This window comes from Vidua chalybeata, chromosome 13 (genome assembly GCF_026979565.1).
Source record: "Vidua chalybeata isolate OUT-0048 chromosome 13, bVidCha1 merged haplotype, whole genome shotgun sequence".
NCBI lineage: Eukaryota > Metazoa > Chordata > Aves > Passeriformes > Viduidae > Vidua > Vidua chalybeata.
In genome coordinates this window covers 1,677,666-1,702,199 of record NC_071542.1, presented here as the reverse complement: position 1 = coordinate 1,702,199, position 24,534 = coordinate 1,677,666, and the positions used below count along the sequence as shown (strand labels likewise).

At 58.7% G+C, this 24,534-nt stretch overlaps 5 protein-coding genes across 13 annotated transcripts; 4 read left to right on the top strand and 1 right to left on the bottom strand.

Annotated features, from left to right (window-relative positions):
* Positions 1–842: 842 nt before the first annotated feature.
* LOC128794771 (transcriptional regulatory protein AlgP-like) lies at positions 843–2,293 on the top strand. The gene is made up of 2 exons (XM_053954973.1): positions 843–1,724; positions 2,166–2,293. The coding sequence occupies exons 1-2, from the start codon at positions 1,032–1,034 to the stop codon at positions 2,226–2,228; spliced, it is 756 nt and encodes a 251-aa protein (XP_053810948.1). The 5' UTR covers positions 843–1,031; the 3' UTR covers positions 2,229–2,293.
* Positions 2,294–2,478: 185 nt separating this feature from the next.
* LOC128794752 (uncharacterized) lies at positions 2,479–5,998 on the top strand. Its single transcript, XM_053954950.1, has 11 exons — positions 2,479–2,498; positions 2,827–2,981; positions 3,405–3,508; positions 3,634–3,692; positions 3,942–4,078; positions 4,159–4,283; positions 4,412–4,470; positions 4,789–4,943; positions 5,314–5,420; positions 5,542–5,655; positions 5,832–5,998. Exons 1-11 carry the CDS (start codon positions 2,479–2,481, stop codon positions 5,874–5,876), a joined length of 1,080 nt encoding a protein of 359 aa, XP_053810925.1. The 3' UTR covers positions 5,877–5,998.
* An 879-nt stretch (positions 5,999–6,877) lies between these two features.
* On the top strand, positions 6,878–8,892 carry COMMD4 (COMM domain containing 4). The gene is made up of 8 exons (XM_053954647.1): positions 6,878–7,210; positions 7,290–7,361; positions 7,438–7,503; positions 7,744–7,783; positions 7,902–8,021; positions 8,221–8,301; positions 8,390–8,566; positions 8,712–8,892. Exons 1-8 carry the CDS (start codon positions 7,208–7,210, stop codon positions 8,750–8,752), a joined length of 600 nt encoding a protein of 199 aa, XP_053810622.1. The 5' UTR covers positions 6,878–7,207; the 3' UTR covers positions 8,753–8,892.
* Positions 8,893–8,940: 48 nt separating this feature from the next.
* NEIL1 (nei like DNA glycosylase 1) lies at positions 8,941–12,632 on the top strand. 3 transcript variants are annotated; one of them, XM_053954645.1, is made up of 9 exons: positions 8,941–9,519; positions 9,618–9,737; positions 9,845–9,974; positions 10,479–10,578; positions 10,729–10,853; positions 11,329–11,356; positions 11,710–11,783; positions 11,915–12,122; positions 12,278–12,632. In XM_053954645.1, exons 1-9 carry the CDS (start codon positions 9,029–9,031, stop codon positions 12,295–12,297), a joined length of 1,296 nt encoding a protein of 431 aa, XP_053810620.1. In that variant the 5' UTR covers positions 8,941–9,028; the 3' UTR covers positions 12,298–12,632. The 3 variants fall into 3 exon arrangements, with proteins under 3 accessions (XP_053810620.1, XP_053810621.1, XP_053810619.1); XM_053954644.1 differs by having other exon boundaries at positions 9,045–9,519; positions 9,896–9,974; XM_053954646.1 differs by lacking the exons at positions 11,329–11,356; positions 12,278–12,632 and having other exon boundaries at positions 11,915–12,003.
* A 232-nt stretch (positions 12,633–12,864) lies between these two features.
* Positions 12,865–24,219, bottom strand: MAN2C1 (mannosidase alpha class 2C member 1). Of its 7 annotated transcripts, none has more exons than XM_053954636.1 (26): positions 24,089–24,212; positions 23,534–23,659; positions 22,895–23,018; positions 21,908–21,978; positions 21,587–21,764; positions 20,931–21,120; positions 20,475–20,581; positions 20,276–20,386; positions 19,828–19,920; positions 19,612–19,728; positions 19,088–19,183; positions 18,642–18,787; positions 18,074–18,197; positions 17,791–17,912; positions 17,186–17,271; positions 16,548–16,718; positions 16,180–16,262; positions 15,904–15,998; positions 15,677–15,781; positions 15,337–15,493; positions 14,877–15,020; positions 14,673–14,782; positions 14,029–14,108; positions 13,773–13,918; positions 13,505–13,608; positions 12,865–13,429 (listed from the first exon to the last, which is right to left on the bottom strand). In XM_053954636.1, the coding sequence occupies exons 1-26, from the start codon at positions 24,178–24,180 to the stop codon at positions 13,312–13,314; spliced, it is 3,096 nt and encodes a 1,031-aa protein (XP_053810611.1). In that variant the 5' UTR covers positions 24,181–24,212; the 3' UTR covers positions 12,865–13,311. The 7 variants fall into 7 exon arrangements, with proteins under 7 accessions (XP_053810611.1, XP_053810612.1, XP_053810613.1 ...); XM_053954637.1 differs by having other exon boundaries at positions 15,904–15,995; XM_053954639.1 differs by lacking the exon at positions 12,865–13,429 and adding an exon at positions 14,200–14,287 and having other exon boundaries at positions 13,511–13,608; positions 24,089–24,216.
* Positions 24,220–24,534: the final 315 nt, after the last annotated feature.

Below are 24,534 nucleotides of genomic sequence, written 5' to 3'. Positions count from 1 at the left end.
CAGCCTCCCAGCGAGGGGTGGGTGACAGTCTGGTGACAGCGTGTGGGGACCTCCTCTCGGGCTGCTTCCCAGGGCTCCAAGGAGTTGTGACCCCTGGGACAGGTGCTGGGGGACGGAGCCTGGGGACAGGGACTGCGGCCACACGGGCATCTCAGACCTCCCTGCAGTGGCAGCCTGGATCTGGGGACAGGGAAGGGCTCCGGCTGGGCACAGCAGTGCCTGTGACGCTGTCCCTTGCACAGTGGCCTGGCAAAAGGGTGCCTGCTACCTCAGCTTGGCCCTTCCAGCCTGAGGCTGTCCCCAGTCCTGGCTCCTGGGGAGGCCTCCAGAGAGCAGGACCAGGCTCACGTGGTGCCACACGGATGCCAGCAGTGACTTCAGCTGGTGGCCTGGGGCAGCAAGCGGGCACAGCAGAGCCCCAGAGCCCACAGAGGGGGTGTGAGGCCACCTCCAGAGCTTGGAGTGAGCCAGCTGCTGGGGTCCCTGCCACCTCCCAGGTATGGCTGCACGCTCCTTCCCTCCCCACAGCGGCTTCTGGCTCCTCTGCAGGGGCTGCAGTGACGCAGGTGGCACCCAACCAAGTGGTGCCACTCCGAGGGGCAGCTGCAGGGTCTCAGGTCCCACCCGATGTCCCCGCACAGACACCGACGGATGCTGGCTCCTGGAGCCCCAGCACGGCAGAGCGGGTGGTGGCCTCTGCTCTGCCAACGCAAGGGACACCCAGCTCAGCCCAGCTGAGCCCTGGCACGGTGGGGGTGCCCCCTGCCCTGACACTGGAGGGGCTCTGGGGCACTGCTGGCACTGCCCCGTCTGGGGCGGCCGCTCCGTTGGTGGATGTTCTCTTGGCCCATGTTCCAGGATATGGGTCTGGACTCCTGGATGCTGTCCAGGCATCACTTCCTACCACTGCAACAGCTCCCGGTGCCCACAATCAGCATTGGCTGGCTTCTTCCCTTCCCACGGTGGTATCTGGGGCTCCTGCTGTCACCTCGGGGACACAGACTGAGTGGCCTTCTCCCCCTGCACAGCCAATGTCCACTGGAGCCTCCCCAGCACGGCCCAGGGCTCCCAGCCCCGCAGGTCCCACCGTGACTGGGATGAGCTCCACAGCCACTGGTGTCATCCCAGAGCTTGGACAGACGTTTGTGATGGAAGAATCCAGGCACAGCGAGCCCAGGACAGCATCAGTGGGAGCCATTCCCACTGCAGCAGCACCTCCCGGGCCCAGCCCTGCCAGCCCAGGCTCTGTGCCTCCCCCCTGCTCCACAAAGCCAGCTGTGCAGCGTGGCTCTGAGCCTGGGCACCGCACTGCCACCCGCAGCAGCATGACATCTCCATGCTGCCTGCCGACTTCTCCCGGCACTGGGCACGTGGCCAGCTCCCTGCTCAGCTCCCAGACCCTGGCTGTGCCCACAGCAGTGACCCTCGATGCCCACGTCATGTCCAGTGGCTCCAGCACTTCCCAGCACTCCTCCACAGCCACGGAGCATCTCCCTGCAGCCACCAGAGCGGCCTCCAGCCCAGCTGAGCCGATGAGCGAGGGCAGACCTGGCTCCACGGGGATGAAACCCCCTGCATCCCACCCCTCCAGCCTCCCCCTGCCCGCACAGCCTGTGCACGTGCTGCCCTTGCAATTCCGGCTGCTGGGCATCGCTTACGCCCCGGCTCTGGGCAGCAGGAATTCGGAGAGCTACCGGCAGCTGGAGGGAGATGTGAGACTGATGGTGGGTGCTGGAGGTGGCTGGGACAGATTTGGCCCTTTGGGGTGCGGGGTGGTGCCAGGCCCTGCTGGGGGGAGACACCTGTGTGCTGCATCAGCCCTTGGTTGGTTGGTTGCCCACCTGAGCATGGTGGAGGTGGGTAAACCCCTGGCACTGCTCTGCTGGAGCTTGTTTGAGGTGGGACTGGGCTCCCCTCACCTCTGGCAGCCTGCAGGGCCATGGCACATGGTATTAGTGCTAGGATATTGTGGCTGCTCTGGGTGTCCCAGCTCATCCCCAGGCATTCCCAAAGGGCTGGGACTCCCTGGGGTGCCAGGGTGCCCTCCCCAGGCAGGCTGAGCTGGCTTCCCTCTGGTTATTGCCCACCTGCTTGTACATGTCCCCTTCACATGGGGGAGCTTGGGAAACCTTCTCAATTCATCACCAGGTGCTTCTTCCTTCCAGCTCAACCAGATGCTGTCCAGCTACAAGAGCTTCCTGCAGGCAAATGTCCTTGAGTTCATGTGAGTGTGCAGCTGCTGTGGAGGGCTGGGTTGTGAAGAAGCAGTGGCCTGAGGTAGCCACCCTGGTCTTAGGAAAGTCCTGTGTAGAAGAGCAACTTGTTACACTTAACTTTGACAGAGACTCTCTGTTCTCTTGGGAACGGTGCATGCCAGAGGAATGGCTGCAGCCATAAACAGCGTGTGTGAATGTTTTTCCTTTGCCTCCCAGAAGGCTGGGAGGTGGATGTTGGAGTGAATGGCTGACAAGGGCAGAAATGTCTGCTCTAACCAATGTGTAGGCTGTTTTGGCTTTCCTCTTGGGTCTTCCTGAGACTTTCTTCAACCTCTCCCATAGCAGAAACGTAAATTCGGGGGTGTGTGCAATAAAGATGGATCCTGCTGGAAGAAGCAGTGGTCTCTGTTTGTTTTTTCCAAGCTGCTGCAGGTTTGGCTTGGAGGGAAGGGTTTGCCCAGGAAAATGCTCCAGACAGGTCATTGTGAGGGGCTACGCTCTTTCACTGGTGTCCTCATCCTGAGGGATCCCTATCTGAGTTCATGGGTAAAAGCACCTGGGGAAAAAGAAGGCAGCAGGTGTGCTGCCCACTGTCTCTTCTCCCTCCCAGGAATGGCTCAGTGGTGGTGCGTGGGGAGGTTCTGTTCCGGGGGGATGCTCCTGCTCCCACCAACTCCCACCTCATCCGGACAGTCATCACAGAGGCAAGCAAGGGAAGGAGCATCTTCAGCTGGCAGCTGGAGCCCCAGTCTGTCCAGTCTGGTGGTAAGTCCTGAAGCTATTCCCACAGCAGGGCTGCTGCCAAGCGCCCTCCTTGTGCCTCCCTCAAAGCCAAAACCCACACAGTTTGGGTTCCAGGCTTTTCCTTCCCTTAACATCCCTTCTCCAGGCCTGTGTAAAACCCTTGTGAGGGTGTGAAGGGTGGTGGAGTGCACATCTGAAGCAGCTGGACCTGTGTAGGCTGGTGCTTCTGCTCGGCTTCCTGGCCTCCCCTCTCTGCCCCAGCTCTCCTGTGCTGGGAAATGCTACATCCCGACCCCTTCCCACATTCCAAGGGATTCCTCCTTGCTCAGCTGCCCTGCTGCTCCTGCTTTTGGTGTGTGGCCATGGATGAGCTCAGGGCTGAACAGTATCTCCCAAGGAAGCTGGAGGAACAGGTATGAGCATGACTCTTCCAAACTCCCTTAGGCTTCAGCCTGGAGAACCTGGACCCTGAGAAGCTGTCCATCTCCCTCACTGGCTCCCCACTTGGGATAAGCAGGATGGATCCTCTGGAGAGGCTGGTCAGAGAGGTAGGCCAAGCCTTGGGGGCTCTTCCAAAGGGTGATGCTGCGAGAATGGGCACAGGCTGCCTGGCTGGTGGAGTGATGTGTGCTAAAGAGGGGAAGGTGTGAACTGTTGTCTTCTCCCAACTCAGGTAACTGCAGCTGTCAATGCCCTCTACCATGTGAGGAACTTCACCATCTCCCAACTCAGGTATGGGATGCAGCTACTCCTCTGCCAACCTCTTAATTTCACTACCTTTACTCTCTCCTGTGCCCTCTGCAGCTCATTAGCTGTGCTGCAAGGATGGAGAGGATGGGAAAAGCTGGGAGGGGATGTGCAGCTGGAGCAAACTGTAATTTTGAGCACTTTCTGCGGGCTCTCAGGGGAAAACCACCAGTAAAGGTGCTGGAGCCGGGTCCCAGCCCTCCTGCCTTGCTCAGAGCTCTTCTCTCCCCTCAGACACCTGGGTGGGAACACGGAGATCACTGGAGACCTCTACCTCGACACAGTTGTCCATGCTGACGTTACGGAGGTTCTGGAAGCCCTGACTACGCTCTCAGGCCTCTCCATGGACCTGACCTCCCTCTCGGTGGAGGGTAAGGACAGTCCCTGTGTGTGGTGTGGGCAGGGTTGCTGCCAAATCTGCACAGCCAGCACTTGTTTGTTGTTCCTTCAGGCTCCAAGCTTGGTCTGCACGTGTACCCTGTCTCCTTCGTTGTCACCAACAGACACTTCAGCCAGAAGCTTCAGGACCCACTCTCTGCCGAGCACCACAATCTCTCCAGGGACCTTGGCGATGCGGTAGGAATGGGGCTGGTGGGAAGAGGGGATTAAGGTCCTCCCAGCAGGGTGAGAAGAAGAGGCATGGGAGGAAGAGGGGCTGCTTTGGGGTGTCCAAACAGCTGAGCTGAGCACAACCTTTCTTCCAGGTGGCGAGAGCCCTGAGGGATTACCCCACCTTCCTGACAGCGATCATAAGAGAATTCCTGTGAGTGGGAGCAGGGGTTCTGCTGGGGCAGGGAGGTCTCCCTTCAGACATCAGCCAGCAGCTCATGGCTGACAGGTGCAGGTTCTGGCTACAGAAGGATTTGCAGAGGAAGCTGAGGTCAAGCATGAAGCCATTGGATCAGTGGTGATGTGCTGGACCTCCAGGGATGTCCCTTCCATCCCAGGGCCCCCTGAGTGCAGAGATCTCTTCCTGTTGAGCAAAACCCTCTGGGAGGAGGCTGGGAGTGCCCACCCCATCCCGCTGTGGGGTCATGGTGGGACTGGCAGCTGCTGCAGCTCTTCCCAACCCTCTCTGCAGGCCTGGCTCCTTGATCTGCCATGGGAGCGTGATCTTCCGTCCCCCTGCTCCAACCAGCATGGAGGTTCTGAAGACACTTGTGCTCTCGGTTGGGCCAAACCAGGCTTTGGCTGACTCCGACATCCATGTGGATCCACGTTCTCTCTCTGTGGGAGGTAAGCTCTGCTCTGGGACGTGGCTATGTGAGCTCCACAGGCCCCATGCCTCCACTGTGAGCAGAGTAGGTCCACAGCTGACCCCATCCTGATCCCTGGTGTGAAGAGAGGGTCAGGTGTCTTGGCTGGCGAGGTGAGCAGAAAGCAGAATTTCAGTAACAGTTGTGCCCTTTCCCTCTGCATAGCCTGGGGCACTGGGGTTGGAGACCTTCTGCTGCAGGTCTGGTGTAGGATGGGAGGAAAAGGCATGGAGGGTGTGGAAGAGGTGTTATGAAATGCCCTGTGTTTGTTCCTGGAGCAGAGCGGGTGGCTGGCACCCTGTGGGGCAGAGCTGGCTGCTCCAGGCTCTAAATGGTGTGCTCTGCTCCAGAGGACACCCTGGACCCTGCCACGCCCCAGCCGGGCTTCCCAGCCTACGGAGTGGCCATCATGGTCATCGGTGGCCTCTGCATCATCGCCGCGCCCATCGTGCTCGTGGTAAGGGCCAGTTCAGTCTGCTGGGCTGCACCTGCAGCCCGGGGCCCTTGTGTGGGGTGGGGTGGGCTGAGGGACTCTGTGGGGCCAGGTAGGGCTGCAGTCCCTGTGCTCTCCTCCCCAGTGCCTGGGGAGCAAGAGGCTGGGCTGGCAGGATGGAAGAGCCCTTTGGGACAGAAGAGACCCTGAAGTGGGGATCCAGACGTTGCAAATGGATAACCAGGGCTTCTGGACAGAGGTGAGTGAGTGGCCTTTGCAGCCCTTGGATTGTTTGTTGTGCCTGGGAGCTGGTTCTTCTGTTACCTGGTCATGATCTCTGGGGCTGGAGAAACCTGTTGGGGAGCTGGAGGGAAGAACCCTCATTCCTGCCTTCACTGGAGCTGTTTAAAGTGACTTCTTCCCTCTCCCCTGCAGGACCCTGAGGATGGTCACTTTGAGTGGCAGAGCACTTCTGCCTGAGGAGAGAAGCAGCAGCAGCTTGGCGGTGCTTGGAGAGGGGCTGTAGGTGGGAAGGAGATGCTGAGAAGCTCTCCCTGATCATGTGGCAGCAGCTGCCAGGTGCTCCCTGAGCTGAATGCAGACTCGGGCGTCTAAAGCAATAATTTTGTATCTTAAATAAACTGTTTGTAGACCGTGAATCCCAGCTGTGAAGGATGTGTGTTTGCTGTGGGCATGGTGCTGAACCCCCTCCCTCCTGGGCTCCCAGTACCACCACAGCCATGGGCTGCTGCTCTAACTGGTGCCTGTGAGCTGGGCTTGGTCCTCTCCAGCCCTGGGCTAACAGCCCTAGTGCTAGGGAGTTAAAAAACCAAGAACGTGCATGCCAGCCCACAGTCACTTTTCCAGCTCCACAGGGCTTCTCCTTCCAGCACACTGGATTTTATTTCAGATCCTGCTCTGGAGTGTTTGTTCCAGCCCTAACCCTGCCCCACAGGCTTCATCTCAGCTCCAGCCCTACAGCTCTGATTGCAGCTCCTGCTGTGCATGCCGAGTGCCCCAGAGCCTTCATTTCACGTCTTTATTTCTGTATTTCTCATCTTTATTTCTCTGCAGTCCCTATTCCAGCCTCAGCGCCAGGAGCTCTATTTTGCCTTTCCCGAACCACAATTTTTACTTCACCTCCAGGCCAGGAGTCTCTGTTTCTGGCAAGCCAAGGGCTTTTATTTCAGCTCTACAAGGAGGATTTCCCCCCAGGTCAGCATCATGTCCCCACAATCTTTATAAATACCTCGCTGAGATCCCAGCTCCTCAGAAACCTTTATTTCGCCGCCAGCTCTGCCTCTTCCCCCTGCGGCCAGGTGCAGCTGCTCATGCACCAGAGCAGGATCTTGATTTCACGTCGAGGTCGGTGAAGCTCCGGACGCCACGGCCGGGAACGCGAGCGCGGGGCTGAGGCGGCCCCTGCGCTCCCCTCACGGCCTGAGGCGCTGGGCGGGACTGCGCCTGCGCGGGCTGAGCTGGGCGGGACCGCGCCCGCACTGAGAGGACGGCTGTGATTGGACAGGGCGGAGGAAGGCGGGCCGGGATTGGCGGGTGGGGCCGCGCCCGTGGGAGCGGGAGGCGCCCGGCGCTGCGGAGCCGGGGCTGCTGGAAGGGCGCGGGGGCCGCTCCGAGCCCCCGTCCCCTCCTCCGGCCCTCTCTCCTGCCCGGCTCCCGGCTGAAAGGTCCCGCTGAGCCCCTACCGGACCGCCCCATCAGGGACGGGGCCTAGCGGGCAGCGGCCGGGGAGTGGTTCCGGGTCGCAAAGGCGGACTCTGCCGTAGCGGCGCGGACCGGGGAGCGGCGGCGACATGGTGGGGAGGGGGCCGGTGGAGGGGAGCGGGGAGGGCGTGCGGAGCCCGCTGCGGGCTCTGACCGCCTCTTTCCCCGCAGCGGTTCCGCTTCTGCGGGGACTTGGACTGCCCCGACTGGGTGCTGGCCGAGATCAGCACCCTGGCCAAAATAGTTAAGTGCCCGCGCCCCCCGCGTCCCCCTGCCCGCCCGCTGCGGGCCCGCTGCTCACCCTCCTTCTCCCCCGCAGTCCTCGGTGAAGCTGAAGCTGATCTGCGCCCAGGTGCTGCGGGACCTGCTGGGGGAGGCCATCGAGGTAAGAGTGGGGCTACCGCAGTGGAGGCCAAGTGTTTCAACACTACAGTGGCATAACCAGTGACGTTAATTAATCTCATGTTCTTCATGCAAGCCTCAGCGTTAAGAACGCTACCGGTCTCTACTAGTAGTACTAATATGCATAGTCAGTGATATTACTGTTAATGTCTAGGTAAGAATTGTTAAGGCTGGTAGTGAGTGTGTTAGCTGGTGCTTACCGTGATGCTCTGCTCTCCCACAGTACGACAAGATCCTGAAGCTGACCTCAGATGCAAAGTTAGGTGAGCACTGCTGTCCTTGCCAGGATCCCCCGATGGAGCCATGCTCCAGGGATGGGCAGCAATGCGTCTGCAGATGCCTTCCCAAGGTGACAGAGCTCACCCTCCCTCCCGTCTGCAGAGTCAGGGGATGTGAAGGCGACCATTGCTGTCCTCGGCTTCATCCTCTCCAGTGCAGCCAAGCACAACGTAGACAGCGAGTCTCTGTCGAGCGAGCTGCAGCAGCTGGGACTGCCCAAAGGTAGGGGAAACCCTCGGGGTGGCACCGTGAGCCAGACTTGGTGGGATGTTGCTCCACCCAGGTGGAGGGCAGGCTGGCTGCTGTGCCATCTGCCATCACCTCCCTTCTGTGCCATGGGTCCCTGGGGTGCTTTGGTGGGGTTTGGCAGCTGCAGTCTGGTGTGAGCAGAGGAGTTCTCTTGTGTCTCCCTCACGAGCAGAGCATGCCAGCGGGTTGTGCCGTTCCTATGAGGAGAAGCAGAGCCCCCTCCAGGACAGGCTCAGGGCCTGCAGCCTGCGATGTGAGTGCGGTGTTGGGTCTCGCGAGGGCTGTGGGGGTCACCCTGCTGCAGTGAGCCGGGTGCTGACCCCATCCCACTGCCACCCTAGTGAGCCAGCTGGGCTCAGTGCGCTGGCGGGTGGATTACACCCTCAGCTCCAGCGAGCTGCAGGAGGTCAACGAGCCCGTGGTGCACCTGACCTTCAACGTGCGGGACAGAGAGTGTGAGAAGATGACGGCTGTCCCCGTGACGCTCTCGGCCAACAAGTTCTGGGTGCTGCTGGCAGGTGAGGCGTCAGGAGAGGTGGCAGCCGGGACCTCCGTGGGGGATTCTGCAGGGGGAATTGCTGTGGGAGGCACGCTGGGAAGGGGACGCTGGAAGTGCTGCTGCAATACCAGCAGCTCCCCCACATCTCCGTCCTCTCCCTGCAGAGCTGAAGCAGGCCCAGACCCTGATGAACACCCTTCTCTGAGGAGCCAGAAAAGGGCCACGGCGGGAGGCTGCGACACTGACTTGGGGGTCCAGATTGGTGCTCCTGGCTGGGGAGGAGGACGTTTCCCTTCCCTCCGGGTTTCCGGGGCAGCTCCAATAAACTCCGGGTGACAAAGCTGAGCCGCGTCCCGCTGTGTCGCCGCGTTGTGCAACGCCCCGGCAGGGCACCGACCTCCGGTATCACGGCGCGGCCAATGGGAGCGCGCACCGCCCCCGCCGCAGCCAATGGGAGCGCTCACCGCGCCCCGCTCAGCCAATGGGGGCAGGCCGTGCTGCCGGCGCTGGCGGCGGGCTCGGGCTGCGCTGCGCGGTCGCGACCATGCCCGAGTGCCCGGAGCTGCACCTGGCCGGGCGCTTCATCAACGGGGCGTGCGGAGCGCTGGTGTTCGCGGGCGGCGTGGAACGCTCGGCCGTGGGCCGCGGCCCCGAGGTGCCCTTCCGCAGCGAGGCCTACAGAATCTCGGCCGTCGCCCGGGGCAAGGAGCTGCGGCTGACGCTGAGCGCGCTGGACCCCGCCGCCGGCCCCCCCGCGCAGGACCTGGTGTTCCGCTTCGGCATGTCGGGCTCGTTCCGGCTGTGCCCCGCCGCCGAGCTGCCCCGCCATGCCCACCTGCGCTTCCTCACCCGTGAGAGCCCCCCGCGCGCCCTCTGCTTCGTCGACCCCCGGCGCTTCGGGTCCTGGCGCCTGGGGGACGCCTGGCAGCCGGAACGCGGGCCCTGCGTCGTCTCCGAGTACCAGGCCTTCAGGTGAGCGTCCTGAGGCATGCCCCCTGCTCGCTGTTGGCTGCTTTTCCTGCTCAGACATGTCCAGGCGACTCTTCTTGATGGCCCGTGCTCGCTTGCAGGGAGAACGTGCTGAAGAACCTGGATGACAGGGCTTTTGACAAGCCCATCTGTGAGGTCCTCTTAAACCAGAAGTATTTCAATGGAATTGGGAATTACCTGCGTGCTGAGATCCTGTACAGGTAAGGTGGCTCGAGCACCCGCTGACCTGCCACGGAGGTTCAGTCTAAGAGTTCGCTGGAGCTTGAGAGCTCCTTGGCTAAGCCGGCCGTGCCTCCTCACCTGGTAGACGCTGGAAGTGGCAGGAGCGAGGCTTCAGGCTGCCGTGTAACTCTCTCAGGTTGAAGATCCCTCCCTTTGAAAAAGCTCGGACTGTGCTGGAGGCCCTGAAGGAGCAGGAGCAGGAGAGGAGGAAGAAGGTGGGGAGTACCGGGTGCTTTCACAGGCTCAGAAAGCAGCAGGTTTTCTGACAGATGCCAGAAGCAGGGGTTTGGTTGCCCGTGGCCCTTCGTGATGAACTCTGCCATTCTCCCGCCCTAAGGAAGTCCACAAGTGTTTTTGGGGTGGGTGAAGAGGAAGAGGTGAGGGAAACAAACACCTTGCAAGCTTAAAATCTCCAAGGGGAAGGCTGCAGTAGAGCCCAAGGCTGATCTTGTGGCCTCAGGGGAGAGGAAGTGGCTCTTCTAAGTCTGAAAACAAACTGCACGACCTGCTGCTGGTGTTTTTGTGTGTTAGCCCTCTTTCATGGCTTTGTAGCTAAGTTGGAAGCCTGCTGTGTGGTGAGCTCAGGGCTATCGTGTGTGTGGAGAGCGTGGTAGCTCCTCTTCTGGAGGGCAAGAGATGGGGACGAAGATGGCAGGAGAGAAGCCGAGGAAGCAGAGGTAGCTGGCAGGTGACTTCTCTGCCCTTCTCCGTGCCTGCAGGATCCTTCCCTGACGCTGAGCAAGAAGGTGAAGCTGAGGCGAGAGAACGCAGATCTCCTGGAGCTGTGCCACACTGTGCCCATGGAGGTCATCATGGCAGGTGAGGGGACAAGACAGACAATGGGGAATGGGGCTGGCAGCGAGGCCGGGGCTTTGCATTCTCAGCATCAGGAGGTTTGGGGGGGGCCACCCTGACATGGTGATCACGGCTTCTGCTCTGATTCTGTCCTTTCCCTGTCTCCCCTCCCAGAGAAGCAGCTCTTGGACCCCGAGCACACGGGTGACTACTCCACCTTTAAGAACTGGCTGCAGTGTTACTTGGTGCCTGGCATGAGCTCCCTGCGTGACCGCAGTGGCAGGACCATATGGTTCCAGGTAGGAGCCTGGGGCTGCTGCCTGGAGCTGGGGAGACCCCAAACCACCCCTCCAAGGGCACACTGGCCTGTTTTCTGCTTGCTGAGACTCCCATTGCACTCTGGCTGGGGGTCTCCCTCTCCATCAAGCTCCTGGGCATGGAGGTGACAAGGACCTCCTTTGTGGTGGGCAGTCAGCTAAAGATGCTGAGCAATCTGCAGCAGATGGAGGGAATGGGGGGGTTTGGGTGGTCTGGCAGCCCTGTTCTTCCCTCCTGGGCCCTGTGTTTGGGGCCTTGCAGGTACAGGGAATGATGGCAGAGTCCCCCAAGGCACAGGGCAGGCAGAGCAAGTCCAGCTCCCCTGCCTTCCCAGGGAAATGTGGCTGTGTTCCCTATCACTGCACTGGCTGCAGGATGGAGAAGGGGCAGGGATTCTGCTTGCTGCTGCCTGCAGAATGACTGCACCCCAGTCAATGCTCTGTCCCTTCCTTACAGGGAGAGCCTGGCCCCATGGCTCCCAAAGGTGAGTTTCCTCTCCCCTTCCTGTGGGACCCACTCTTGCTCCAGGAGGGCTGGAGCCTGGGAAACCCCGTTCTTGCTGTGCAGCACAAGGGCACAAGCAGGAGCAAAGCCATTCTCTCTGGGGTGCTGACAGGCCTGTGACAGCCGCTGGCACCAAGAGACAGAAGTCATTTGTCCCCAGGGCTCCCTACCAGCATCCAAACCAGCCTGGGTGCAGCTGGTTTTTCATCTTGTAGTTCCTCACTCAGAACAGCATCCCTGCTAGGTCACTGTGCCATGGGCTGCCCCTTGGGGTGCAGGCTCTGCCTCATCCTCTCCTCACCCCTCCTAAGCTGGGCACATCCTCTCGTGCAGGGCAGAGACCCCGCAAGACGCCCCGCAAGAAGAGCCCTCAGCTGAAGGCAGACCCCGAGGCGCCGAGCCCCAAGGTGAGCAGCTTTGTGGCTGTCTCTGGCTGTCCTGCTGCCCCATGCCTTGCTCGGGCTGCTCACGAGTCCATGGTGATGATCCTACGTGGAGTTTCCCACCTTGGTAAGCTCCGGCTCTGACGCCCACCCAGGTCACCCCGCGTGCCTCGAAACAGCGCCGCAGGGCTGCAGCGAACCCCCCGAAGTCAGAGGAGGAGGAGGAAGAGCAGGAAGAGCAGGCTGACAGGCCAAGGAAGGGACGTGCTCGCGGGAGGAGGGCAGTGACTGCTGCTCCAGCCTCGCCTGAGGAGCCTCCGAGTGTCAGAAGAAGCCGCCGGACGTCTGCTCGCAGGGGCCGAGGTGAGCCTGGCAGTGCCTGTGCCTGCCGTGCACACCTGGGGGCTGTGGGAGAGCTCCCTTGTGGCAGGGGGACGGAGGGGCAGGAGAGCAGTCCATGGGGCAGAGCTGGATACCCCCTTGCCCTCTGACTCCTCACTTCCCTCCTCCTTCTCCAGGTGCAGCCCCTGCCGTGTGAGCGTCACCTGCTGCCACCTCCTGAGGGGCATTCAAGGGGCCAAGAGGAGCTCAGGCAGGGCCTGGCCACAGACCAGGGTTAGTGCTAGTGAAAATGGAGCTGCTCCCTACCTCTGCTCACACTTATTTGCTACTGTGGCATCCTGACAGTGTGGGAAGGAGAAGCTGAGCCTGGTGATGGGGCTTTTTCCTGCTGTCCACAGGCATTTCAGGGGAAGAAGGGCCAGGACAACATGTTGTGCTGGACTCTGACTCTTCCCTCTCCCTCTTCCCTTTCTGGCTGCTGATCCAATCACTGTTTTTAGCTGACTAATAAAGTATTTTATGTAGAAATCACCATGCATGCCTTTTCGTGCAAAGGATAAATTCCTCTGTGCCGAGCCTCTTCCCCAGAGGGGCTGGAACAGAGTTCCCCTCCACCTCATCCCCCCAAAATAAAGGTAAATTCAGCCTCCCCAGTACCAGGAGTGAGATCCTGCTCAGGTGGACACTAAAAGAGTGACTACAACAGAACCCCTGGGAGGAGGCAGGTCAGTGCAGTTACCTGGAAACAATTAAGAAAACAGGGTGGAGCTTGTTTTCATGTAATTCTCTTGATTTTTTTCTGTGTTTCCTCTTCTGCAAGGGCAGTGCAAGGGGCAGGCAGGGGGAGAAGGGAAGGAGTGGAGTGTGCTTTTACACTCACAAGATGAAGGCTGCGACACAGGAGTCACTGTGGAAGCTGCTCCTCCCCAAACCTCTACAGCTGGAGCAGAGCCCATGCAGGGCCACCAGCCTGTCTGCACCTTTGCCCACACTGAAATGAGCTCAGAACTCACTCAAGACCACCCACCCTGGTCGGGCAGTGGGCAGCTGTCCTCCTTCCCTGAGGAGCGGGGTTGTTCAAGCTTGGGTTCAGGACACGGGGACAGCTCCCTTCTCTGGAACTGCTGCCTTGCACAACTCTTGGGCTGGGGAACAAGCTCCCAGTGTTGGTCCAGGTGGCTGCAGCATCAGCAAGGGGCGATGTTTGGTGTCAGCAGCTCCGGACCAGGAGGACGGAGAGCACACGGAAGGGTGTGAAGGAAAGCTTCAGGCCCCGCTGCTCCACAGGCAGGTGGCCCTGCGCAAGCGGACGCTCCAGGAGGTCACAGCTGGGGGGGCAAAGCACAAGGCTGAAGGACTGATCTCCACCCCCAAGCACCCCCAGCCCTCTGGCATGGACTCACAGCATCGCCTCCTTGACGGGGAGGGAGGTCTGGAGCCAGGCGGTGACTGTGCTGCCGTGGGCCTCGTAGAGCCGAACCACCACAGCCTCAGGTCTGTCCTCGGCCTTTGGGGGAGTTCAGACAGATGAGACGGGCACAGCCTCTCTCCAGCACAAGTTGCTGCGCTCAGCTGAGCCTGACCACCACTTGGTGTGGGTGAAAGAGCAAGCCTTGCTCAACAGCAGCACCTTAGCCCCTCTGCCCTCCCCTCCTCTACCCCAGCACCTGCCTGCTTGACAGTGTCCAGCACGATGGCAGGTGAGCTGACAGAGAAGGCGCTCCAGGCTGGGCACTGGGGACTGCTGGCCGGGACCACGTGGAGGGGGAAATTCAAGTTGTAGGCTTGCTGAATCACACCGGCCTCCTGGAAGGAACCTGCAGCACAAAAACCCCTCTCTGGTCAGCCTCTGTACGCACACAGCCCAAGGCTCACTGCAGCAGCTCCCACCCTGCACGTCCCCATGGGGCCCAGCTCTGTCACTCACCCTGGTGAGGCATCACAGCGTAGGTGAACTGGTGGTGCCCAATGTCTGCTGTGGAATCGGGGGACTTGGGTGCTCTCAGCCTGAGGCAACACGAGCTTAGTGAGACCAGTGCCTTGGCAGCCCCCACTGTCACCCAGAGCACTGTGACAAGACAACCGCTTCACTTGATACCTCGAGGCTGGGCCCTGAAGTGGAAGCAAACACGCAACAGCAAACAGGCCCTGGACAGTTCCAGAAGCTAAAAAACTGGGGTGTCATCCTGTGAAAATTGTGGCTGACAGAGTCAAACTGAAATAGGCAGTTTCTTTTAGCTTTGTATGCACCCGTAACATTAACACTCCTGTTCCTTTTCTCTCCTTAATCCTCCCTTCCTAGGGTATGTTTTGGTTAGCAACAGAAAAGCTACCTGCTACAAATATGAGTCTGATCTCTCCTGAATTGTCCTTGAGCACAGTTCACAGGAATTAGTTCTAACTGACTAAGATAATGTAAGTCAGCCAAATTCTCAGAAAACAGCCACCCACCAGACTATTTACTTGTTATAACCTAAGGTCATTTAGGAGCAGGTGTTGCCTTGACTTCCAAGAGACACCTCAGAAGGCAGAGTGCCAGAGCAGCTCCCCCCTCACCCATCCCTAACTCACAGGGAGAGGCTGAGGATGTTCCTGTGGGCCGACGCTCCGTATTTGCAGTCGTTCAGCAGAGCTACCCCAAAGCCATGCTCGGAGAGATCCAGCCACTTGTGAGCCCACACCTGCAGCGGGCACCAAGGGAGGTGTTCACCACACGGAGCCACTGCCCGGAACAGCAGCGGCTGAGCCCCAGGAGCAGAGCAGCTCCCTCCTCACCTCGAACCGAGCCCAGTCCCAGGACGTGTTCCAGTGCGTTGGCCGCTGCAGGTGGCCGAACTGGATCTCGTAGGTGGCGTTTGTGCTCCGGACCTGCACGGGGAACTCCACCTTCAGGAACTTGTGAGCCTCCTTCCACTCGACCTAAATGTGGCAGCAGAAGGATGTCACCATGGGGGAGTGACAGGCAGAGACTGCGCTGCTCGTGTCCCGGCGTGCGGCAGCCAGTCCACGTCGGCTACAACAAAAACACACCAGAGTCTCAACACGGATGAACTGGTGGGTCCCACTTCCACCCTTGGGACCCCCAGCCTTGGGCTGCTTGCTGCAGAGGAGGACAGGCAGCAGGGGACTCCAGGGAAGAAAACAGGGAAGGGGGATATAACTCAGGCACAAGGCTCAGCTCCCCAGCTCCCAGCTGCACAGGATGTTAGCGTCACACAGCAGCCACGGGCCAAACCTGGGTCAGGAAACGGAGGTATGGGCACATGGCATCCAGGATGATCTCCTGGGTTAAGGTGCTGCTTCTCCCGACCTGCAGGGAGAACCTCACGCTTCCCCGCAGGCCCCCAGCCAGGCTGACTTCCAGAGGCTTCAGCAGTGCTGTCACTGGCTTCCTAGAGAAAGGAATGAAGGCAGAGATAAGTCTCAGCCTGGTAGATCCAAATCCCAATGCAGCCACCCACACAGCAGGCACTCACTTCTCCAGAGTGAATGCTCTCTTACAGCTAGGACTGACAGGGAGGCAAGAATCTCAGGGCACAGCCAAAATCCAAGTGCTGCACGCACTGCTCCTCTACCTGGTTTCCAAGTGATAATCCATCACATCCCAGGCATCCCAGTAGAGGGGAACATCATCAAAGAGTGCAAACTGGTTGGCATAGCAGCCATCTGGGACTGACTCTCTGAAAGAAAGTGGAACAGGGGAACAGCAGCATCAGAAGGACTGGCAGTGGAGAAAGGCACACAGTGAGAAGCCCTGGGAGAGGTTTGAGGAGCTCAGGGCCAGGAACTGAGTGACACAGACCTCCCTGAGTCCAGCAGCTGAAGCGAGGTCAGGCGCCCCGTCGTGTCCAGGCAGACGGCAATTACCCCATTCTCCATGGTAATGGAGCCATCCTCCTTGGGAAAAGGCCAGAAACAGGTGTCACACACCCACAGCTGCGGGAGCTGAGTGCCCCCAAGGCAAATTTAACATGTGGATTCCTTAGACTTCTCCTCCTTTCAACCCTAACCCTGATTTCTCCTCAAACAACCTCAGACGTGGGGAACACAGACCTGAGGAAATCTGCCTTGTGCTCACCTGTTTCCTCACTGCCACAGGCTGAGGAGGCACAAATGGCTCCTGCACTAGAGCATAGCCCATGCTGGGGACTGTCACCAGAGCTGGAAAGCAAAGAGGTTCTGTTCCAACACTCGCCCCAGACTGAACCCTAAGTGACACGACTGCTGCCCTGCTGCTGTCACGTCAGATCTACCGCTTCCTCCCATACCCTCCTCTTCCTCATGCATGCTTCAGGGGACTTCATCCCCTTTCAAGCTGTCCAAAGAACAAATTGATCAGTCAATAAAACCCTCCCCGAGGCAGGGAGAGGCAGAGTATTTCTGTGTTAGCTGTCTCTGCCCCTGTAAGGGACTCTGATACAAGAGCTACTCCCAGGTCAGACATACCCAAAGTCTCTGCTCCATCTGGCCCAGGCCTGGAGATCACCTCGGTGCGTTCCCAGGACAACGTGTTCAACACAAGGGTGCTCCGGGTGCTGCACGCCTCGGGCTGCAGCAGATCCCTGCACAGGGCTTGCACAGCCTCCTCCTGCAGCTGAGCACCAGCCCTGCGGATCTCTGGGCAATAGAAGGGCCTGAGTTGGCTCTGAGAGAGCTTCTGGCACTCCCCGTGCAATGTACACACACTTTATCTCCTTCCAAGCTACAATTGCTAATTATCATTAATTATTGTTATCTATTAGTGATTCAAGTGTATAATTGTTCTGAACTTTGTTGTTACAAGATTACAATGAGCCTGTGCCAGCTCAGCTGGAAAATTCTGGTTAACGAAGCTCCTGCAAGCACCCCTGGGCAGGCAGAAACAAACCTTGGTGGGAGTCTATCCTGGCATGCCAGCAGCAAGCAGAAAAGCCAATGAATTGGGATGGTGCTCAATCCCTTGGCTTCCCTGCTAATCTAACACTATTTCAGACAGGCCAGCCGAGGCTGGCCCTGGCAGCCCAGGGCTGGAACCTCCCCGCAGCCCCTCCAGGCAGGACCTGCTCCCACAGGTGAGCGCCCTCCTAGCCAAACTCCCTGCTCACCTGTGTAGTATTGCAGGGCATCCTCAACCACCAGCTGGATGCAGCTGCCTGGCAGGACATCGTGGAACTGGTTGAGCAGCAATAACCTAAAACAGAGAGCAGGAACCAGGGAAGAAAGCGGCGGAGAGCACTGGATTTGTGCTGGCTTAGAACAAGCTCTTCTCTCAAACAAGAGCCCTGTTTGCAACACGGACAAACCTGATAACTGTTCCTTATTCCCCCATTACCCAACACTTGAGAGAAAAGGATTTCTTCCACAGCATCCTTTAAATCCCTTCATGTTAGGGCTTGTCAATTGTCATCTCAGTAAACCACAACCACGGGCAGTAGGAGCTATTTGGTTTTACCCCTCAGGGCTACGAGATACGTTGTTGCACAAGCTCAAACAAGCCAGAACTGGGGAGGAAGACACTTCGGCAGGAAATGAAGCTTCCAGACAGCAGAGCAGTGAGGGTTTGGAGTTACCTTTCAGCAGGAGAATCAAGCAAAGCAGCAAATCCTTTCCCGGGTAGATTCCAGATCAGCTTATGGCAGGGGTTGTGTACACACAGCGCCGCAGCACTGAACTCTCTCCCAGTACCACCAGTGCTCACACACTCCCTCACCTCCAGAGCTGCTGGAGCTGGCTGGCAGGATACTGGAACGCTGTGTCCTGAGCCACAGCCAGGCTGCTGAGCACTTCCACGTCATGGAGAATCCGCTCACATTCCCGATTCCCCTTCTTTATCTGGTGCCCATTGAAGACAGAGGGGAGATGCTGAGGAAGTGGGTAGCTGGGAGTGGAACTCTCACACCAGCAGCAGAATCCCGGCTCCAGTGCAGGAGGGTTGGCTGCTTGCAGGTGTCACGAGCTTGCATGGCCCCCTTGCCTGGGAGTGGGACCCTCACCTGGGCCTGCGTGGTGTAGGTGCCATTGTGCAGCTCGAGGAAGAGCTCTCCCACCCAGGTGCACAGCTGGGATGACTCCTTCTCCAAGACAGAAAAGAGCTGGTCAGGAGTGGAGATCTGCACCCTGTGGGACAGACACATGGACAGCGATGAGCTGGGCAGAAGCCTGTGACATGGCTAATGGTGCACCCATTAGCCATGGATGACAGGCCCCAGGAACTGCAACACAACCATACAAAGTATTCCCCTCACCCTTCTCCTACCCCTCTCCTGTGACCCTGTGACTCTGTCCCTCTCCTGTGGACATTCCCCAGGCAGGTGGTGACAGCCAGGCACAGCTGCTGTGCTGGCCACTCACCCCACAGCTCTCCTGAGGGGTCACAAGCAGTCCACGGCTGCCCTGTGGACCTATTCTTACAGCTCTTGATGATGGAGAGAGTCCATCTCCCTGAAAATCCTTCCCAGCCTTCTGCTCGCCCTTCTCCCTTTCTTTTGGCACTGCTGAAGGCCAGGCCTGGCTCAAAGCAAATGCCCCTGCCAGGAGAGAGGATGGGAGCTCTCCTCTCACCTGGGCAGCCCATCTGTGTTACTCATTCTTTTCATCCTATCCAGCATCTTCTGCGTGGGTCCCCCTCCTCCATCCCCAAAGCCGAAGAGGAACGCGCTGTGGTTCACACGGCCTTTGTCCTTGTTGTTCTTCACTGTTTTCAGCATCTGGAGGGATTTTTGGGCAGCTGCAATCCCCTGGCACCCAGCCCCAGCTCCCACAGCTCCATACAGGAAAGCCAGGTCAGTCCTTAGGATGCAAAGCCCAGTCTTGCTCCTCTTCCCCGGCCCAAAGTGCCTAAATCAAGTAGGGCACATCTTGGGGTCGGGCACCCCAACAGCCTTTGTCCAACAATGCTGCCAGATATCCTGCTGCCTTCCCAGGCAGTGCCCTCTCCCAGGAGCCTCACACCTGGCCTCAGGGGGCTGGCACTGCCCTTCTCGTGCAGGTCTGGCAACCTCACTCACCTCTTCCACTCGCCCATGCATCCCATAGGAATCACCAGGGGGGAAATGGGTCAGGACCTGGGAACCGTCAATGCCTTCCCAGAAAAAGGTGTGATGCTGGAGGGGAGAGAAGGGAAAATGTGGCGCACAAGGGCATTTCAGAGCCTCTTCAGGATTCAAACTGGGTCTTCACTTTCTCTCCAGGGAGGTGCAGGATGCCCTGATGGATCAGTTCAAGGAGAGGACAAGAACAGGGAATGTCACCAAGGCTGGATTTGCTGTCTGTTGGACCCACACACAAGTCACAGCTTCCCATCTGGAAGCAGGAGTACCGAGGCCAGGGGCCTGGCTGGGATCTCTAATCACGTCCTTCCTCTCTCCTAAAGCCTGACAGGACATCACTGCCACCAAAACCTCGTGGCTTCCGGAAGCAGAGCCTGTGTTAGCTGAACTGAGGAACTGTGGAACCAAAACAGGTGGTCCAGCCCTGCAGAAGATTCCAGCACCCAGAGTCCATCCCCTGGGGAGAAGGCAGCACAGCTCACCGGGAAGGAGTTCACCAGGTTCCAGCTGAGCTTCTGCGTGAGGAAGCGCTGGATCCCACAGCCACGCATCAGCTGCGGCAGCTGGGCTGAGTACCCAAACGTGTCCGGCAGCCAGAACTGGGAGCACGGGAGCAGAGGCAGAGGGACACACACGAGTCAGCCCAACCTCACAAAGAGCAAGGGGCGGAAGGGGATGGTGGGGCAAGGAACAATTACCTCCGAGCAGATCCGGCCAAACTGCTCCTGGAAGAACCTCTGTCCCTGGAGAAACTGCCGCACCATGGACTCCCCGCTGGGCAGGTTCCCATCCTGGGGGGAAGGCACAGGGAGTCCATGAGCAAAGCCAGGCACCAGGGAAGGAGAGATCTTGTAAGACCTCCATTCCCACCCACCTGACCTGGCAGATTGTGGGGAGAACCTCAGCAGGGCTCGGCAGAGAGGGGAAAAGGAGGAACACACTAGGGAGTCCAAAGCTCCTTTCTCAGGGAACGATTTGGGAATATTGTACTTTGGACACTTCAGACAGCTGCTTGTTCCTAGGCCTGGAGACCATCGCCCACCAGACAGGCTCAGCAAAGGCCCTGTTCTCCCCTGCAGTGTCAGGCCTGGTCCCAGAGGATGGCACAAGGAGGGTGTGGCAAGCCAGGCTCACCATGCTACTCACCATTTCCACCCAGGTGCCTCCAACAGGAATGAACCGCCCCTTGGCCACGAGGTCCTGAATGCGCGCGTAGAGCCCGGGGTAGCAGCTCCGCACCCACTCGAACTGCTGCGCCTGCCAGAGCACAGGGATCAGCCCCAGCTCCCCCCACACCCTGTCCCTTCTCTCTGCAACGCTCCTGGTTCAGAGGGAGATCACTCACCTGGGAGCAGGCAAAGGTGAGCTCTGGATTGTGCTCCATCAGATGGACCACGGTGACCCAGCTCCGGGCGCACTTACGGATGGTCTCCTCGTACGGCCACAGCCAGGCTGCAGGGACAGGCATGGCCCCACCGTGGTTATTACCTAACACAAGCTCCTCACAGAGCTGGAACCCCTCTGAAACCCCTCCTGGGATGGGGACTCGAGGGCTGAAGCCCAACAGGTGGAAGACAGCAGACTGTAATTCGTCCCTCATCCCCAGTCCCATCAGTGTTCCTAGCCAGACCCACACTCCCACACTGCCCCAGTGACACACCAGCAATGTGGCAGCACAGAGGGCCCATTCCCTTCTCTCAAGGCATGGTATCCTGTGCCTGGAGCCCAAGGGCAGCCTGTTCTCCCGTTGGGCAGCACACTCTGGCCTCGAGGTGAGAGGAGAGCGCTGTGCTGCTCTCACCAGAGTCAATGTGGCAGTGTCCCATGGCATGGATGGTGTGCTGGCTCTCGCCGTTCCTCTGGCTGAAGATGGCTGCAGCCAGGTCGCGTGCAGCGGGGAAGGTGGAGGGGTCCGTAACATCACACACGTTGACCACCTGGTTGGCAGTGTACAGTGCCTGGAAACTCCTCTGGTTTTCCTCCCCGAGGAGCTGGGGTTGAGAGGGATAAAAGTATGACTCTGGCCACTGCATCAGCTCAGATGTCACCTGCCTCCAGGAGAACTTGCTACCTCCTTTCAACATCTATCTCAGGCAATCATAACAGGTAAACACCATGTCTCTCAGGCTTCACAAACACGGCCTTTTGCCTTTTCTCACATGCCTTCCAAATCCCATATGCCCATTCCCAGGGGATTGTGGTTTACACATCCTGCTTTGGAGCAGAAAGTGGATGAAAAAACACCTGTGGCTTCTCTCAATTCAGTTTTCTCCTACTCTAGAATATCCTGAGCTGGAAGGGACCCACGAGGATCATCAAGCCCAGACAGTGCCAATTGTGCTAAAGCAGAAGCAGCAAACATTTTCTCCTCTAAGGTCTCAGGTCACAGAACAGCAGGAGGAGGAGATGCAATGAAGCTGAGGAAAAGGTGAAAGAAGGGAAGAGGAGCTCCCAGACCTGAGCCATGTCCAGCAGTATTTCCAGATCCACCAGCAGTTCATAGACATCTCTGTTGAAGACAACCAGCTCAGCCTTGCTCAGGGTAACCCTCCTGTCTGGGTCTGGAGGGGCGATCATGCTGCCCTTGCCAGCTCCAAAGAGCCCATTGCAGGCCAGCTCCACGTACAGTGTCAGGCTGTGGGGACAAGAGGAAACCATCAGGGAGCAGGTCACAAGCACCAGGACACGGACAAGGATGTGTGTGTCCTTGGCCTCTTGGCTTCCAACAACACCAAGGTCCCCCAGCAGTGGGGGGCTCTGGCTCGCCTGACCACCCACCTGTGGGGCTCTGACTCTTTCAGGCTTCTTGTCAGGATGTAGCTGGTCTTCTCACCTTCCTTAGTCAATCCCTGCACAGGAAGATGGCACATTCAGCACATGTCAGCAGAGGTCTGAAACATAAACTTTAAGGGATTTAGAGATTTTAGAGGAGCTAAGATTTTAGTTAGAGATAAGCCTTACTAGAGTTAATTAAAATAAAGGGATTCTGTAAGTAGGCCTTGATGAAGTTAAGAGTTAGTAGTTAACTAATAATTGATTGCTTGTCAACACAATGTTTAGTTTGTAATGGAGAATATAGAAACTGACAAACAGCTTTTAGGAACATGAGACAATTGTGGGCCTCCTCTGTTCTGAAACCAATTGAAGACAAGGAATGGGAGTTCTACCAAGGTTCATTTGTCATATTTGCATTGAAAAGGTAGAAAGGTCAGAATGAGGAAGACTTCATTTACTTCCTCATTTTGGGACCCCTCCCCATGAAAGGGACCACCCACCCATTTCGAGGAACAAACTACGCATGCTTAATAGCTTTGGGAATGATTAGCATAGGAAGCGAGGAATGGGATGTACCAAAATGATGAATATGTGTTTGTATTTTGGGTATTCAATTCTTGTGTGGATAAAAGGACTCTGTAATCATTTGAAAGGCGGGGTGTGTATTTGGGAGCTATCCCGCACACTGTCCAGCGTCGCAATAAACATACACTTTCTAACTTTAAACTGTTAGAGAGTTTTTGTCCGTCACAGTTGGATATCCGTGCTAGATCGATATCCATATTTCTTTAATAAATCAGGTCCATGACAGCAGACTGGATGGGCAGGATAAGCTACCCCAAAGTCCAGCTGGACAGAGGGGCTGGTCTCACATGCTGTGGGATAATTGCTGGCACAAGAACAGGAACAGAGCCCTGCATGCACCACCACAGAACATGGCAGGGGTTCCAAAGGTCACCACTGGCACACCCTTGATCCGTGTCTCCATACCTGGACAGGCTGGGTATCTCGCCACACCATGCCCTCCCCATCGCTCTCCCAGACGAAGTGCACTTCCCGCCCTGCCCATGCCGGGGGGATGCTCAGCTCCACCTTAAACCAGCACGTCTCCCATCTGGAAGAGAGCAAGCAGCAACCTCAGCCTGCTGTGTGACCTTCTCCCGAGGGAAAGCACACTTCTCAGAGCCCTCCATGGGAAAACCAGAGTGGGGACAGCCCACGAGTTTGATGGGACTCACACACAAGGATGATGCCTGTCCATACACACACCTGATTTAACCTGTGCCCTTCTGGAACCCCAGAGAGACCGTCAGTGGCATCTTATCTGACCACTGCTGGGATAAGAATCTTCTCCCAAACTTGACAAGCAAACACATTCCCCCCAGAAGCATCAGAGACACAACCATGGTCACAAGGAGCTCTCAGCAGAAACGAGCAAGAAACTTGTCTGCTCGCTCATGAAATCTCCCTTAGGGCTTCTGAGCAGCCACCTCCAAGCACTCAGCGGGGAAGATCATCAACTCGTGTCTTCACCAGGGAGAGCTTGTGAGGACTCCCCTGCACAAATAACTCTGAGACACGAGCTCCAACCCCACCACGGGCACAGCACCACCGAGACCGGCTACTCACGTGGGCCCGAAAGCCTCTCCCACTTGAGCCGGCCCGAATTCCTGCACGACAGCCTCCTCGTACGGGATGCGCCGCGGAGTGTGGAAGTAGGAGAGCGATGCCAGTGGACAGCGATCCCCAAAAAGCCTGCGGTCGGAGATGGCCGGGACACATGAACAAGATCAGTCCCGCACAGCTTAGCCCAGGGGTGGTACAGAGAGCTTTCACAGCACGGCTGAATCGCCCTGCCACCACCCAACACCATCAATAATGTTAACAGATCGCTGAATAATAAAGGGCCCTGTTGACCCCGGGTGGCCAGGGGCGGGCTGGGGGGCCGAGGGGCTGTGCCGTGGAGGCCCGAGGCAGCGCTCCATGCCGACTAAGGAAGGAGTGTGAGTACGTGTGTGTGCGTGTGTGTGAGATTTGTCCCCTCAGCGTGAGTCCACTGAGCTCCCCGAGCCCCCGCACCCACGGCCGGCAGCGCCCCGGGGCAGCGTCCCCACCCCGAGGGGACGCGCCGGAGCTTGTCCCAACATCCCGGGGGTGCCCCGGAGAGTCCCCCCCTCCGCCCACCTGCCCCGCAGGTTGCAGTCGGTGAAGTAGGTGTCGGAGAGGAACTTCTCCACTCGCTCCAGGGCCGTCCGCCGGTTCTTGATCGCGGCCATGGCAGCGGCCGAGCCCCCGCCCCGCCCGGCGCGGCGCAGGCGCTACCGAGCCCCGGAGCCCGCCCGGAGCCCGCCCGGAGCCCGCCCGGAGCCCGCCCGGAGCCCGCCCGGAGCCCGCCCGGAGCCCGCCCGGAGCCCGCCCGGGGCCCGCCCGGGGCCCGCCCGGAGCCCGCCCGGAGCCCGCCCGGAGCCCGCCCGGCCCTCTGCGGATCGGGGCGGCCCCGGGGATCGCCCTCCTCTCGCCTCCGGCTCTCCTCCTTCCAGCCTCGGCGGCGCATCCCGTACGAGGAGGCTGTCGTGCAGGAATTCGGGCCGGCTCAAGTGGGAGAGGCTTTCGGGCCCACGTGAGTAGCC

Coding starts and splice junctions, on each gene's coding strand:
- LOC128794771 (XM_053954973.1), top strand. CDS start 1,032: ATGTCCACTGGAGCCTCCCCAGCACGGCCCAGGGCTCCCAGCCCCGCA. Junction 1,725..2,165: donor AGGGAGATGTGAGACTGATG/GTGGGTGCTGGA, acceptor TCTTCCTTCCAG/CTCAACCAGATGCTGTCCAG.
- LOC128794752 (XM_053954950.1), top strand. CDS start 2,479: ATGTCTGCTCTAACCAATGT. Junction 2,499..2,826: donor ATGTCTGCTCTAACCAATGT/GTAGGCTGTTTT, acceptor TCTCCCTCCCAG/GAATGGCTCAGTGGTGGTGC. Junction 4,079..4,158: donor GACCTCCCTCTCGGTGGAGG/GTAAGGACAGTC, acceptor TTGTTCCTTCAG/GCTCCAAGCTTGGTCTGCAC.
- COMMD4 (XM_053954647.1), top strand. Junction 8,022..8,220: donor GCAGCTGGGACTGCCCAAAG/GTAGGGGAAACC, acceptor CCTCACGAGCAG/AGCATGCCAGCGGGTTGTGC. Junction 8,302..8,389: donor CAGGGCCTGCAGCCTGCGAT/GTGAGTGCGGTG, acceptor CTGCCACCCTAG/TGAGCCAGCTGGGCTCAGTG.
- NEIL1 (XM_053954645.1), top strand. CDS start 9,029: ATGGGGGCAGGCCGTGCTGCCGGCGCTGGCGGCGGGCTCGGGCTGCGC. Junction 10,854..11,328: donor GCAGGACCATATGGTTCCAG/GTAGGAGCCTGG, acceptor CCTTCCTTACAG/GGAGAGCCTGGCCCCATGGC. Junction 11,357..11,709: donor TGGCCCCATGGCTCCCAAAG/GTGAGTTTCCTC, acceptor CCTCTCGTGCAG/GGCAGAGACCCCGCAAGACG.
- MAN2C1 (XM_053954636.1), bottom strand. CDS start 24,180: ATGGCCGCGATCAAGAACCGGCGGACGGCCCTGGAGCGAGTGGAGAAG. Junction 21,979..22,894: donor GAGATACCCAGCCTGTCCAG/GTATGGAGACAC, acceptor CTTCCTGTGCAG/GGATTGACTAAGGAAGGTGA. Junction 16,719..17,185: donor TGCCCTGCAATACTACACAG/GTGAGCAGGGAG, acceptor TCTATTGCCCAG/AGATCCGCAGGGCTGGTGCT.